This window comes from Dermacentor albipictus, chromosome 6 (genome assembly GCF_038994185.2).
Source record: "Dermacentor albipictus isolate Rhodes 1998 colony chromosome 6, USDA_Dalb.pri_finalv2, whole genome shotgun sequence".
NCBI lineage: Eukaryota > Metazoa > Arthropoda > Arachnida > Ixodida > Ixodidae > Dermacentor > Dermacentor albipictus.
This window is the reverse complement of record NC_091826.1, coordinates 23014533-23030293: the sequence shown is the minus strand read 5'-3', so window position 1 is coordinate 23030293 and position 15761 is coordinate 23014533. Positions and strand designations below refer to the sequence as shown.

Below are 15761 nucleotides of genomic sequence, written 5' to 3'. Positions count from 1 at the left end.
CTCCGTCGAGGCGCGTTGGTGACGTGGCGTCGAGGCGCGCTGGTGACGTGGCGCCGTGGCGAAAGGGAATTTAGGTGTCGTTTCGCTGCTACAGACGCCGCCGGAGTTCCTCGCTCAATGGGTCATTTGACGCTTTCGCAGCAAAAATGTTATGCGTGAAGTTCACGAACATGAACAGGGCAGTAAAGATTAGAGATTTGTGGAAACGACGAGGTCAGGTAGGTCGTCTACAGTTTATTGAGGGCTTCCGAACCAGGGCACGGCGTCCGAGGAGGAGTGGAAGAAGGCGCTGTCTGTGTTGCGGCCGCATCGTACCGGAGTTGGATTCGTTCTCTATCCCCCTGTGCCTCGCGTTCTGCCTCGAGCTGGTGGCAGTGGGGTTACCACGTTCATAACTCCGCCGCCCAGCGCGAACGCATAGTAAACCCTGATTGTGTATATATATATATATATATATATATATATATATATATATATATATATATATATATATATATATATATAAAGGCTGAGTCACTATTTGTCGCCGCCCTGTTTTCGAAGGTGATGCCAATAAAAATCATAAAAATCATCATCATCTAACGAGCCCTCCCGAACTACTACTTAGTGAACGCGGAGTCATCAGAAAGCACATGGTTATAAATACAGAGATGGTAAATTGGACGCGAAGATTGGAAAGCAAAAAAAAAAGTTCGCAGAGTTTTACAAAGACGCCAACCAAGAAATCAGGAAATAAAATGTAGGATCATGAACACTAATGCCAGTGCCTTGCTTTTTGAGTCCCGAGATAGCTGCTTGAGGAGAGGAACACACAAGAACAAGTATTCGTAACAGGGTGAGCATGTCTCTGTTGCAGAAAAAAAAAATTCGGAGATCACTCAGCACATTGTAATGGAATGCAAAAATGTACACGCAGCCCGAACCGTACACTGTAAAATAATTTACACCCTTAAAAGTGAAAAAAAGGTGCAAATGTGTCTATACAGGTAACTCACATCATTAGAGGGTCGGTTATTTGAACAACACCCTAAGGGTGTGAGTTATAGGCGCAATTACACCCTTTCTTATTTTAAGAGTGTAAATTATTTTACAGTGTAAGGATCGTGCACCTGCCAAAAAGCGCTGGTATTCAAAGCGGATGGGAGCATTAGCTGGCCAGTGGTCAAGATAAGCAAGATAAGTTTAGAGTGTTGTTGGAAGAAAGGCAGGGAAGAGATGGTGGTGATATTGTTAGAGGCATAGGTATAACTTCACAAGATAAATGTAGAGGTAGAAAAAAAATGTTAGGCTGAAATCGATATAGTAAAACCTTATTAGCTCAGGCGGGCTAAGTGGCTACTTGTAGTCACGCTGTTTCAAAGGGTGTTTGATTAGAAATCATCGTCGTCGGAGCACAGCGTAGAGAACGTCCGCATACCAGAAGCGCTGGGCTTAGAAGGTGATGACGGCGTTAACTGGTCGATGGTGGATGTCAGCAAGGGATGATTAGAGTGAAGAAAAAAAAACGCAGGGTAGAGATGGGGATCTTCACAGGCCAGTGTTACGCAGGCCTGCGTATAGCATTACGAGGGAAGGGAGAGATACGTAAAATACTACAATACGACAGGGTGACGCGTAAGTGACTCACACAAGCTAAGCGACTGTCGCCACCGCGATGAAGAGGGGATGCCATTAGCGAATATCATCATGATCATCATCATGATAATCATCGTCGTTGTCGTCGCGGAGTCTAGATAGAAGTTGAATTGATGCTCGCTCGTGAACGCTTGGCTAAGGCTATACCACTGCGGCGGCCGCAGGGGTGCGCGCAGCGTCTCCAAGATGAGCGAGGGAAAACACTCCGACGTGTTTCGGGTCAGAACGCCGGGCGGAATCGCCGTGCTCAAGGTCCTGCACGTCGAGTACATTGACCGTTACGCAAAGCAGCTCTGCAACCACTTGGTGGTCTCCAGGTGAGCACGCAATAACTCACGCGCCCTCTGTGTGGGGGAAGAAAAGCAAACCACATGTGCGCGTTCAGGCTTTGGTCATTGTATAATATACAACGTAGTTCATCTTTACCGTTAAAATAAATGTCGCGGTTTCTCCCGAAAGGTGAAGCATTCAATCTCATAGAAAATTAGTGGACAGTTATACGAAGTATGGATAGTTGTTTCATCAGCCGTATAAACTTGTAAACATAGGCATACTACCTAAATTAACAAGCATGGCGTCACGCTTGCACAAGCAAGCATCAACACATCTCACTCGATGACCGCAGAAACTCGCTGTCCAAACGCTGGAGCGAGTAAGCGCGGCAGCAGCAGCGAGCGAATTTACCTTCGTGCTGCACATCAAGGCGAAATAAGCCGCGGAAACACATTGGGCGTTAACGCGAAACAGATCTGCAACCACTTGCTGGTCGCCAGGTGAGCACGCAATAACTCACGTGCCCTCTGTGTGACAAAGAAAAAAAAATCAAACCACATGTGCGCATTCAGGCTTTGGTCATTGTATAATATACAGTGTAGTTAATCCTTACCGTTAAAATAAAGCTCGCGGTTTTTCGCGAAAGGCGAAGCATCCATTGCGTTAGCAAATTAGTGGACAGTTGTACGAAGTGAGGATAGTAGTTTTATCAGCCGTATAAACTTCTATACATATGTATACACTAACTAAATTAACAAGCACAGCGTCACGCACGCAACAAGCAAGCATGAGCACATCCCACTCGATGACCGCAGAAACGCGCTATCAAAACGCTGGAGCTAGGAATCGCGGCAGCAGCAGCGAGCGAGTTTACCTTCGTGCTGCCCATCAAGGCGAACTAAGCCGCGGAAACACATTGACCGTTAACGCGAAGCAGCTCTGCAACGACTTGCTGGTCGCCAGGTGAGCACGCAATAATTCACGCGCCCTCTCTGTGGCAAAGAAAAAAAAACGCAAACCGCATGCGCGTGTTCAGGCTTTGGTCATTGTATAATATACAATGTAGTTCATATTTACCGTTAAAATAAATGTCGCGGTTTCTCCCGGAAGGCCAAGCATCCAATGCGATAGCAAATTAGTGGACAGCTGTACGAAGTATGGATAGTTGTCATCGTATAAAATTGTAAACATACGCATACTAAATAAATTAACAAGCATGGCGTCACGCACGCAACAAGCAAGCATGAGCACATCTCTCTCGATGACCGCACAAACTCGCTGTCCAAACGCTCGAGCGAGTAAGCGCGGCAGCAGCAGCGAGCGAATTTACCTTCGTGCTGCCCATCAAGGCGAAATAAACCGCAGAAACACATTGAGCGTTACCGCGAAGCAGCTCTGCAACCACTTGCTGGTCGCCAGGTGAGCACGCAATAACTCACACGCCCTCTGTGTGGCAAAGAAAAAGAATCAAAGCACATGTGCGCGTTCAGGCTTTGGTCATAGTATAATATACAATGTAGTTCATCTTTACCGTTAAAATAAAGCTCGCGGTTTTTCCCGAAAGGCGAAGCATCGAATTCGATAGCAAATTAGTGGACAGCTATACGAAGTATGGATAGTTCTCATCGTATAAAATTGTAAACGTAGGCATACTAACTAAATTAACAAGCATGACGTCACGCGCGCACAAGCAAGCATGAGCACATCTCACTCGATGACCGCACAAACTCGCTGTTCAAACGCTCGAGCGAGTAAGCGCGGCAGCAGCAGCGAGCGAATTTACCTTCGTGCTGCCCATCAACGCGAAATAAGCCGCGGGAACACGTTGAGCGTTAACGCGAAGCAGCTCTGCAACCACTTGCTAGTCGCCATGGCGAGCACGCAAAAACTCACACGCTCTGGGTCATCTCTGTTTAATTTGTGGGTGTATTGCTCGTTCGCAAGATAAATCAATTCGTTGTTCCAGCCTTTAATGAAACGACCTCGATCGACTTGTGTGAAAACCCCTCTCTCCCCTCTTCCCTTACCCCAAACCTGCTGATCCGGTTTCCTTCTCCGTCGTCACTGGCATGGCATTCTGTAAATCGTGCGCAAACATCACTCGCCTGACAATTCTTGACATAATGACAAATGTCATAATTTTTTGACACAAGGGAACCACTTTCATTTTTTTTTCAGGGCTCTCGAACGCCTAACCGATGACAGAGGACACAATTTCACCACGGGATTCGTTCTTTTCACGAGGTAAGTACGTGGCATCTGCTGTTGAATCTGAAGAAAGACTGCGCACGTTCCCTCTTCACCGACAATAAGAATTGTTATCGCCAGACTAAACACTCATTTCGTAAGAAAGACACCACGTCGAACTTTGAACGTTAGCACAAAGCCGCGATGGGTAGGCGGAGGTACAGGCATCACAGGAGATAGAATGGAATGCACTGTAAGATGTTGGGTGGTGGTGTGAGATGGAAGGATGGATGAGGGCAAATACACGCCAATCTCACGGCAGCTTCGGTGGGTGCTCCGTATCAAATCGTACGTGTGACCGCAACACTGTCGCAGAGGGCTCGTCGTATCAAAGCTTTTGAGAATTGTCCGCTGCTTAAAAAATAATACTGTCATTTGGTTGCAACGTAATAATTCCGTCGTCTCAAGGAATCACGTCGCTGCACACATTTGAACGAACTTCGTACGAAACCTTTTCGTGCATAAAGAATAAGAACGTACGCGTGGACATCGTATAACGCTTGCGCGATGGATGCTGATTTCCGACTCCCCGTTTTCTGGACAAATAGGGCTCTGTGCGTATGGGACGGCTACCCGCGAGAATTGAGCGATGCCTGCCTCAAGTTCGCCGCAGTCCGCCAGGACGCCAGACCGAGGAGCGCCGACCCCATAATCGGTGAGGGAATTAACCGAGGATTGGGGACGAAACTGGCCACTGCCTCCGAGAGTCCTCTTCCCGCGATCCCTTCGTTCCCGTCACTCCATCCCCAAGCACTTCCGGTCCCGTCCCATCTTTCGTTCATTCTTCCGTTATCATTTCTATCCCCAAATTCATCCCTCCATTCGCTCTGTTAACGCATATCTCAAACGTGGAGAATAGACGGCGTGGCGCACTAAGGTATACAAGCACTCTCTCTCTCTGTAATTGACAAGCACTCTCTCACTGTAATTGACTGTGCGTGAAACGCTTGAATGCAGGGCTAGTTACCAACTGATCCGTACCATGAATGTGGGAGCAATGACACCGTCACCAAAGGTTGGGGGTGGGGGGTGGGGGTGATGACTTCTCGCGCCATTTTGTGAGGTCCAAATGCCTATATGGCAAAGGACCCACAATAGCAAGCACAATCCAGGCGGTGTGTGACGTGCGCGGAGAAGGTGCCAACGATTCCCCAAAGGGGAGCAGCCCAGTTGTCGAAAGCCCACAGAGGCCAGCGCAGTGACAGCGTATAGAATTCGACAAAACACGCTTCTCCGACGGAGCGCTTGTAAATTGCCGGTGTAGTACCACTTCTGGTATCCTATGAGAGCGGGCCTGCGGGCAAAATCCCGCGAGAACGTGACGACCGAAATTAGAGCCACCCAGGCTGCGAAGAATCGCTAAGAGCGTGGGAATGCTGGGAAAGAGTGCTGAATGCTTGCTTAAAGTCTAACAACTCTGCTAACCAGATTAGACACAACCCAGTAGGTGGTGGCTTAAATTAAGTTGTAACCTCGTTGACTTGGGGAATGCCGAGGCAGGCCAGCGCTTGCCACATCCTCTTTTAATTGTTTTACTGAAATGTATTTAAAGGCTGTATGGAACCCATTCTTTTCAGTCTAGGCTGTAGTCGCTAAACTGATAGATCAGTAAGACTCCGTACGTTGCCATGCTAGTCTGGGCTGTAACCACTTGGTGTTCGAACAGTGAGACTCGGTTGGTCGTGTGTAGGGACAGTTGTCCTATGCTCTAACTTAGGAAAGGCAGAAGAGTAAGACGCTGTTCACTTCTGTGTTTATCGTCAGCGTTCATCTGCAAACTCTGTATTTGACTGTGTAAATATTTTCGCTGCAATGTATCTCCAAGTTTGTTACCTCGAACCTGCCTCCTGCTTCATCAACGCCGATTAGCATCTTGGAGAGACTTGATCAACTTCAATGAGAAAGAACGAACTTTGCTCTCTCTTCTTCGCTTCCCTATTTGATCGTCCCGTTATAATTTTTATCGCTAGTTTCATACGTACATTCGCTCGCATTCACTCTTCGGTTGTTCTTCTCTTCCATCCATAAATGCATTGATTCCCACAGTGCGTAGGATCTGCATATCATTTTATTGCCTTTCGTATTGTTTCCTGCGACCTCCTTTCCCTGACTCTCTCCTCCTGTCTTGCTTTCTCTCCCTTGCGTCCTTCTTAACTTCCTTCTCGTGTAAAAGAAGGTACGTTCAAATGTCAAAGGCGAAAGATGGGATGTTCACTTACGTCATCTCCGACGCAATTTCCGAATTATAATTTTTATTGGGAAGAAGGAGTTGGATTGTCACATACCATTTTTTTCTCAGCTAATAATCATTTTCTGATTTTCCTTAAAGCAAACGTCAAGATGGTTGCAAAAAAGGCTAACTTAGCATTCCAGCCTCGTTATTTTAACGTTTGCCTTATAATGCACATTGGTTTGGCTACTTTATTAATGTATTCAATTGCTGTATACCTACATCTCCTTTCAGCCTATCGTCAAGTACCTCAGCCTTACCTAGTGCTGCAGATGGACTACGCCGGAATTCCACTATCGTCAATGAAGGTACGTCGCACTGACTAAGACGCGCTCATCACGTGACCCTCTCTGTTTAGCCAATGAGTCATGACAGGTGCTGACAAGGAACAGTACGTTCCTTAGCTGAAACGGGCAAAAAAACAAATTTCTTATTGAAACAGCAAATAAATAGCAAACCTTCCTTACAGTCAGGTCACGACTACAACTAACGGCACTCATCATACGTCGTATTTCAAAAATTTAGTAGCTGGAAGAGCTGATTGGTAAGGCAAAAAAACGAAGCTAACAGACATTAACATGAATCGATGTACAGTCACGTGAAATATGAGCTGGAACTAGGTGCACGTTTTGGAAAGCGCCCCAAGACTGCGCAGCGATGCCGGCATACGAAAAATTGGGTGTAACAAATACCGGTAATTGTAAAGCGTGGCTTCCGAGACAGCGCGCCCTCGCGAATCTCGGAGGCCACGTGTTAAGGTGTTTACTTCGATTATTCGTTTGTCGGCACCGCCGTGCGGTATTGTTACAATGAACTTGGGGCCATTTTAATCACGCGCACCGTGCTGCAGCTCACATTCCATGCGACTGTTTACTGCCGGGCAACATTGCTTTTCTGCATATGCTGTAGTGTATGTTACCATTGTATAACAACATTTTTAAAAATATTTTTTTTTTCGTATAAGGCCGCTCGTGCCTCGGTAAAAAAACATTTTAAGCTTGTAATTGTTCAGGCTTTGGTCATTCTATAGTATACAATATTTTTACCGTTAAAATAAAGTCGCGGTTTCGCCCCAAAAGCGAAGCACCCATTGCGATAGCAAATTAGTGGACAGCTATACGAAATAACAATAGTAATTTACGTATAAACTTGTAAACATAGGCATAATAACTAAATTGACAAGCATGGCGTCACGCTTACACAAGCAAACATGAACACGCCTCGCTCGATGACCACGGAAACTCGCTGTCAAAACGCTGGAGCGAGGAAGCGCGGCAGCAGCGGCGAGCGAATCGACCTTCGTGCTGCACATCAAGGCGAACTAAGTCGCGGTAGCACAGCGCACGGCGGACTGTGTCCCCGTCGAAGATAGTTATCGAGATACAGCGGCCCAGGCGGGCGCGCGCGGCCGCCCGGCTCGCTATCTATCTATCTATCTATCTATCTATCTATCTATCTATCTATCTATCTATCTATCTATCTATCTATCTATCTATCTATCTATCTATCTATCTATCTATCTATCTATCTATCTATCTATCTATCTATCTATCTCTGCCAGGCGCAGGTGTTGAGCACTGGGCAGGCGGTCAGCATCTTCCGGCAGGTCATACTCACTCTGGCGGCGGCCGAAGCCGGACTCAACTTCGAGCACCGACACCTCAGCCTCGACAGCGTTTACGTCGCGACTACGCAGAGGGAATCGGTACAGTGGAAGGTAGACGGGCAGTGGTTCGACGTCCCAACCCGAGGAGTCGTCGCGTACGTCGCCGATTTCAGCGCAGCCCGCGTGGATATAGGTGAATTTTTCTTCTTTTTAGAATAGCCTCCGAGATCGAGCAACGCGCGATTGGGTGTGTCACCCGGTTTCGGAGGTCACGCTGTCATTGGGTTTCAGCTTTCTTCTTGAGGAGTTTCTTCTGCTCGAGTGGGAAGCGCGAAACACGTACGCGCGCGTAAGAATACAAAACAAACACAAGAAAAAGAAGAAAAAAACACTCCGACCCATCGCATGACAAAAATACCGACATCCAACATGTTTTCTGACATACTGTTCCAACATACATGTTTTCCGACATACATACCGACATGTTTTCAACAAGCTCCAGCAGTCGGAGCAGCCTTCTTGCCACGTCGCCTGAGTGGTTCGATGACGATTATGATTGATGTGTTCACCATTGCTAACACATTCGCGCATGCGGCTTTGACGTAAATGTGCCTACGGTGGGAAACACATGTGGTCTCTTTGCTTACCGCTGTTAACACATTTCGATCGCACGCTGAGATCGGACACGTGAGATTGCAGAAGCAGAAGCCGTAATAAAATTTGGAGAGATATGCGTGAGTTCTCACCGTCTGTCTTTTTTGTCGTGCGTGGAATATGCAAATTTCTTCGTCTTCTGTAGGCACGTGTTGAATGAGCTGCGTTTTTTGTCGTCCTGTTCGCTGAAGTATAAAAGCAATTCACAGGTGTCACTTCAGGTGGAATTAAGTGCTGCCTGTCTCCTAGCAACTGTTTCTTGTTTCTTTACGTTTTTAAGTATTTTTCCTTCACCTATTCCTAGTGGCACTACTGTCAAGAAAACGTCATGGAATATCATCTCGCCCAAATCGCCACCATTGTGGAGTGTGTGAATCGTACCCTTGCTGGACTGCAAGATTTGGTCGAATTATCCGAAAGGTCGAATTAACAAACGCCGGAAATTGAACGAATTCATGTCTATTAAGATCAAAAAGGAGTCCTGAAGAATTTAGTTCTTGACCTCGATGGGAAGCAGCGCTGTGCGATTGCCACGCTACACCACGCTAAGCAGACAAAGCAGTCTGCTGAATATGGGGTCATGACGCGACATTAAAGGGACACTAAAGAGAAAAATGATTTCTTCTTCATCATTAAATTACCCTTCTACAACACCAAGAACACCACTCTTACAACGATAAGACGCTTAGTAAGCAAGAAAAAGCGCAAATGCCAAATATAGGTGGCCACACCTCCTTGAAGTGCCCGCAACAAGTCGCTGCGACGTCATGAATTTTTTATAGCGTCTTCTAGGGCCTACTTACTTACATAGCAGTGCAGATTGACTGCGTTATGTTCTAAAGGAACCAAATATTAAACATGGCAAGTTTGGAGAACCTTTACTTAGCCAACGCGGCCCAAATACGATAACATACCTTGAAATCCCTGACGTCACACTGACGTACTGGTGTCGGGCTTTCGGCGCGAAATTCAAGTACTGATACTTTGACCTTCAACTTTCTCATGAAATATTCTAACCATTAATTTTAAATGTCCGCCTGCAGAGTTCTCAAACAATGCTTTATCAGTATAAACTGGCTTATTGTTTTGGTTTAGTGTCTCTTTAAGCAAGTAGCAACGGATGGCTTCGTGGGGTGAAGGAGTGCCAGCTTCACCTCTAGGGAAACAACGTCAACGCTAGGGAAGGAGTATCGCGGTCTGCTGAGTTTTTTGGGTTTTTAAGCCTTCAGTAACCGCTTCCCGCATGAGAGCGGGGGTCTAATTAACCGAAACGGCATGCTTTCGCGTTCGAAGTAGACGAGTTTTCCTTCAATAGCGATGCATAGTTTCTCGCCAGGACTTTCCACTGTATTCGAATTAACCGAGGTCGTATTAACCGGATACTGTAATACTTATTTTGCTTTTACAAACCAGTTTCGGTGTGCACGAGGCGGGTTCGTCATGGCGCCACGATACAGTGACTTGCTCCGGCTGTCACGCATGAGCAAAGCTAAAAGAACCGCGAGCAGCACTCTTGCTATTTTTTTTTATGAGCAACGGCATAAATATCTAGCCTTATTGCTACACGACGTCAGCAAATTTTACATTGTGTCATGACGTCACGATATGTGGATGACCTAAGGTGCGACATTTCGAGACCAACCTTAGTATCCAATTAAAATATCTTATAGCTGCTTCCGAGCCTTCAAACCTGGTAAGTGTCTTCCTTTCGCTTGTGAGAAGCGTTTGTTAGAGTGTCTACAACTTTAAAATATGTGTCAGTGCTCCTTAAACGTTCGAAACGAGAGCGGAGCGATTATACCGTTTGTCTCTTCGTGTAACGGGCGTCCTCTTTCCACAGACGGAGAAACCGAGTTTACCGATCCGCTGCCGCTTTGGCAAGACTGCGACAACGACGCCGCGCTGAAGGACATTCACAGGATGATCGGGGAAGACATGAGGTAGGCCAGTGTCCTGAACGTGGCCATTGCATTTGCTGATGCGTTTGCATCTCTAAGCAGCGCATACCGCTTCCAAATAAAGAGTTGGTAATATTTAGATCATTCTAGCCTGTCGTCGCGGTTTCGTGACGTAACGAGTGTGAGTTGCCACAAATCTGAACGCGACGACGCTTGTATGCGGCTGTGAAGGCATTACCCGTTTCAGTTTTTCATAACGAGCCTGAAGAGGTCACCCTCGGCTTGGCGTTAAAGTGATTTCTGACGTTCTAACTTCACTAAAAGTATTTCTAAGCGCAAGTGAGATGTTTTTCTTTTCAGCCGCCTATAAATCCAGGCTATGAGAGTTTTAAATGACAATAATATATTCATGTTTAATCCCCTTGCGGTGGTGGACCGACCTATCTTCACGACAGCACCTTTGTATCATTTAGGTAGAGAAAGAAAAACACGCAAGAAGAACGAAAAGACAGCAAAAAAGAAAGGAGAAAGAAAAACAAGGGACAAGACAGGGCAAGAAAAAAGAAAAAAAAAGAAAGTTGACCTGTCTTTCTTGTTTGTTTGTTTTTTCTCTTCTTTTTTTCTGTCGTTTCGTTCTTTTTTGCGCGTTTCCTGGCTTCAATTTTGTTGCGCAATGCTCCACCTTAGCGCTTTCCTTTCTTCTTGCTTCGTAAATAATGACGGTTGCCGCGACGAGCATGTGATGCCCCCTCGACGTGACCTTCGTTGGCCCGCCAGGCTCGGTGGGCCAACGAAGGTTATGCCGAGGGGGGCGTCACATGCTCGTCACAATGGTGACGGCGCGTGTTGACAGCCAGGGCATTACCAGAGTGCAAAGGTTGAAGAGCGGGCGATCTGGATAAGGTTGCATCTAGAATACGTTACCAGCACACACATACCTATATAGGAACACGAACAAGAACAGTGAAAGGGGGCTCGCGGCCCGTCTCTTTTCCTACGTACAGTCACCCGCAAAAGTTTACGAGACGCAGGATTTGCGAAAGGGCCAGATTTTCCGCGAAGCCTGTGCACGTGGCCTCTTAAATTAAACGATTTGATCCGTAGCAATTCTTGCGAACTACAATGCGATCCACTAGATTAGAAGCGCTACGCCTTAACAGATACTAAATCTGAATTTGTCGTGAAACCCGTGCCCCGTAAACTTTTGCCGGTGACTGTACTACATGTGTGCTATGTATACATATTCAAGATGCAATCCCGGAATGTGTTGGGACGTTGTCCCGGACATACACAAACCCCCGTACATCATGCGGGGTGCGAACTGACGTCATGCCCCAGACACATATACACCCCATACAGCATGGGGGTGGGGGTGGTAACAATTTTATTGAGACTCTGCTCAGTTACGATCTGGCAGGCCCGAGTCCTAGGATGGCCCCTCACGAGGAGCGACCCTTTCGGCCCAGGCAACGAGGGTTTTTTTGTCGTTTTTCATCCGGCGTTCTGAGCAGCTACTCCCACGTCTGTTGTGAGGGAGCTGGCAGGAGCGACCTGGGAGGGGGTAAGCCCTCGCTCCCCCAAAGAATGTGATTTTGGGTAGCCAATGTGTGATTTGTGCAATTTTGACATATTGGGTTCCATTGCCCGTTGCTAATTAAGGCCAGCCACTGTGGGCTGGGGCACGACTTAGTTTGGATTCGACGCAGGATTGAGGCTTGCGCTCGCGTGAGGCTTGCGTGGGGGGGGGGGGGGGGCCGAACTGACGTCACGCGCTCTTACCGCTTGCTGCGCGACCCTCGCAGCGACGGCTGGGGCTCCCACTGTCCGAGGACGAACGTGCTGTTCGCCTACCACGTGACCCGCGAGCTGGCCGAGCGTGTCGCGGTGGACCGCCACCGCAGCGGCTACGAGGAGGAGGAGGCGGAGTGGAACGCGTTCCTGGAGTGGAAGTTCCGGCTCCCGTGGTTCCCCAGCGTCGCCCTCTTTGCGTGCACCGCGTTCGCAAGCCGGGACGACACTTCGCGAACGCGGTGTTATTCTACAGTCGTAGCGAAGCTGGGACGCTTCGTGACGAGGTCGCTGTCGTCTCTCGTGGGCGAGAACGGATAGATAGACGCACGAGCCTGACCTTGCTGAATGTGTATGCTTGAAAGTGTCCGGCATCATAAAACCAGTTTCGTTTCTCTCGCTCTCTCGTGCACCCATTTAGAATAAGTGCACGTGATGTCGACCCCTGTAGCCACCCGTCTGTCGACACGCCAGGGCGCGGGTTCGGTGTTATTCTGCAGTCGTAGCGAAGCTGGGACGCTTCGTGACGAGGTCGCTGTCGTCTCTCGTGGGCTAGGACAGATAGATAGACGCACGAGCCTGACCTTGCTGAATGTGTATGCTTGAAAGTGTCCGGCATCATAAAACCAGTTTCGTTTCTCTCGCTCTCTCGTGCACCCATTTAGAATAAGTGCACGTGATGTCGACCCCTGTAGCCACCCGTCTGTCGACACGCCAGGGCGCGGGTTCGGTGTTATTCTGCAGTCGTAGCGAAGCTGGGACGCTTCGTGACGAGGTCGCTGTCGTCTCTCGTGGGCTAGGACAGATAGATAGACGCACGAGCCTGACCTTGCTGAATGTGTATGCTTGAAAGTGTCCGGCATCATAAAACCAGTTTCGTTTCTCTCGCTCTCTCGTGCACCCATTTAGAATAAGTGCACGTGATGTCGACCCCTGTAGCCACCCGTCTGTCGACACGCCAGGGCGCGGGTTCGGTGTTATTCTGCAGTCGTAGCGAAGCTGGGACGCTTCGTGACGAGGTCGCTGTCGTCTCTCGTGGGCTAGGACAGATAGATAGACGCACGAGCCTGACCTTGCTGAATGTGTATGCTTGAAAGTGTCCGGCATCATAAAACCAGTTTCGTTTCTCTCGCTCTCTCGTGCACCCATTTAGAATAAGTGCACGTGATGTCGACCCCTGTAGCCACCCGTCTGTCGACACGCCAGGGCGCGGGTTCGGTGTTATTCTGCAGTCGTAGCGAAGCTGGGACGCTTCGTGACGAGGTCGCTGTCGTCTCTCGTGGGCGAGGACAGATAGATAGACGCACGAGCCTGACCTTGCTGAATGTGTATGCTTGAAAGTGTCCGGCATCATAAAACTAGATTCGTTTCTCTCGCTCTCTCGTGCACCCATTTAGAATATGTGCACGTGATGTCGACCCCTGTAGCCACCCGTCTGTCGACACGCCAGGGCGCGGGTTCGACCACGTGACCGCTGACGACAAAGCTGCGACGAGCGAAGAATACTGGCGGCGAGCACGCGATGCGAACAGGCTGACCGTTATTGTGGTCGTTCTGTGGTTGCCTTTTTTTTCTCTTTTTTTTTTCGCCAGTTCTCGCACCCCCCCCCCCTCCCCTCCCGGGGAAAAGATGGCTGCACCATAGAAGCACTACGATTCTGGTTTTCTGGGGTTTTACGTGCCAAAAGCACGATTTAATTACGAGACACGCCTTAGTGGGGGGGAGGGGGGGAACTCCGGATAAATTTTGGTCACTAAGGGATCTTCTAACTTGCCCCCACTGGGGCTATACATGGCTTCCACGTTTAGTTCTGACCGCTGACTATCTAAAGCTTGATAATGGCGAGCCGAGAAAAACAAGTCGTCCTTATACTGCAAGCCTGCTCGGCATAGGGCTGGGCATCGATTTAAAATTTTACCCTCATTATTAACAGCGGCGTTTCAAGGTATTTTTGCCGAACCGGGCAAAGCCAGATGATAGATTCCTCCTTCCCATTCTACCAGATTTACCTGTATATTATCGAACATTCTTAAACGTCGCTTTGCGAGGCGTAATGCAATTGCCAAGGAAAAAAAAAGGCGAACAGGTTTTTCGAGTATCAGCTCATTGTGCTGTGCGTTACTACGGACCGTAAAAGAGGGAGTGAATAAGAATGCCAAATGGAATCCCGTTTGCATTAAACGAAATGTAACGTTCTCTGTGACCTGCTGTTGAAGCTGGGTAGCCAAGTGTACGCCGAGCCCTCCTCGAAGTGCCGCTCCAGGCGGCAGTCTACTTTGCCTGGAAGAAGAGACAATCACTCTTTTTATCGGTTGCTGTAGTATTTGCATGCGAGAGTTAAAAGAACTGATTATTATATATTTTTTTCTTGGTGCATGCAGGTACTTTGAAGAAAGAAACAACCGTGCTTTTCGTATGAACATTTTCCTTAAAAAAAAAAACTGTTTGCTTGACTGATAATACCGAGTATACATTTTTCCCAGGCGCAATCGTACAAGCCCAGCCGTAGTGACAATAGAGATGGCTTGCTACTGACGATATCGTAAGCCGCCATGCTGGCGCTCTGGCACGATGATAAGCAGGGTCCGTGCACGTATACGTAACGATGAAACTTACAATTATTCGCCTGACCACTTGTCCCGCTAGCTTGAAGCGCAGCCCGCATGGACGGCTTGTGTTCAGACTCCCAGTGATGCATAGAGGGTGCCTCGATGCGCTAGGAGGTCGCGCGCATCGAGGCACCCTATTGATGCGCGTGCACGAAGGTGCCGCCCGATAGTCATTATAATCTGTTGTAACAGACTAGTGCTTAATTACAGTCTATGATGTCCATTCCGTTAAGTGAAGCAAGAACGTCGGTGCCGACGCTCGCGTGTTCTTTTGCTCATTTGTATGAGGATGTGCGAATATTCGAAGCTTCAGAATAAAGAAACCGCCCAATTCGATTAGGCCTTCGAATTGAATAGCCGCTATCCGAAAGTTGGCACGTTTAAATATTTTTTTTTCGAATCGCCTACTAACGCTAAATATTGCCACCGGTGCGTGATCAAACATGAAATAGGAAAGAAATTACCACGAATTTTATCCCGGCGACCGTAGTCGACAGAAAAATGCGACAAGTTACGTAGTGAATGACGCCACGTCGGTTAGAGCCAGAGGGAGTGTAAACTTCTATTTTCAAATCAACGAGGTTTGAGTCCGGCGTCTTTTCAGTGCGGCTGAACACTCGCCGCGGTTCCGAGACCTTGTCAGATTTTTTTTTTAGACGAAACCGCTATCATTCGCAATCGCGGCAGTGTCTAGAGTATGCGTACAAGCCGCTTTTTTTTTTCGTAGCGTTACGTTTGTGCTTTTGAAAGCCCTTTATAACGTGCTGTGTAACGACAACGTTACGAATGTGACGATCGTTTTGTATTAATGATGAAATTGG

The 15761-nt window shown here is 47.9% G+C and overlaps 1 protein-coding gene across 4 annotated transcripts in view; it reads left to right on the top strand.

Moving 5' to 3' along the window:
• Window positions 1-12730, top strand: part of LOC139060872 (serine/threonine-protein kinase haspin-like) — a 28674-nt gene extending 15944 nt beyond the window's left edge. For 3 of the 4 annotated variants that reach the window (XM_070540125.1, XM_070540124.1, XM_070540126.1), the window contains exons 5-11: window positions 1800-1952; window positions 4087-4152; window positions 4704-4810; window positions 6620-6693; window positions 7947-8184; window positions 10486-10585; window positions 12346-12730. In XM_070540125.1, coding sequence (XP_070396226.1) covers window positions 1800-1952; window positions 4087-4152; window positions 4704-4810; window positions 6620-6693; window positions 7947-8184; window positions 10486-10585; window positions 12346-12652 — 1045 coding nt within the window. In that variant the 3' untranslated portion in view covers window positions 12653-12730. The remainder of the gene's footprint in view (window positions 1-1799; window positions 1953-4086; window positions 4153-4703; window positions 4811-6619; window positions 6694-7946; window positions 8185-10485; window positions 10586-12345) is intronic. The other variant, XM_070540127.1, reaches the window with a different exon arrangement.
• The last annotated feature ends 3031 nt before the right edge of the window (window positions 12731-15761 follow it).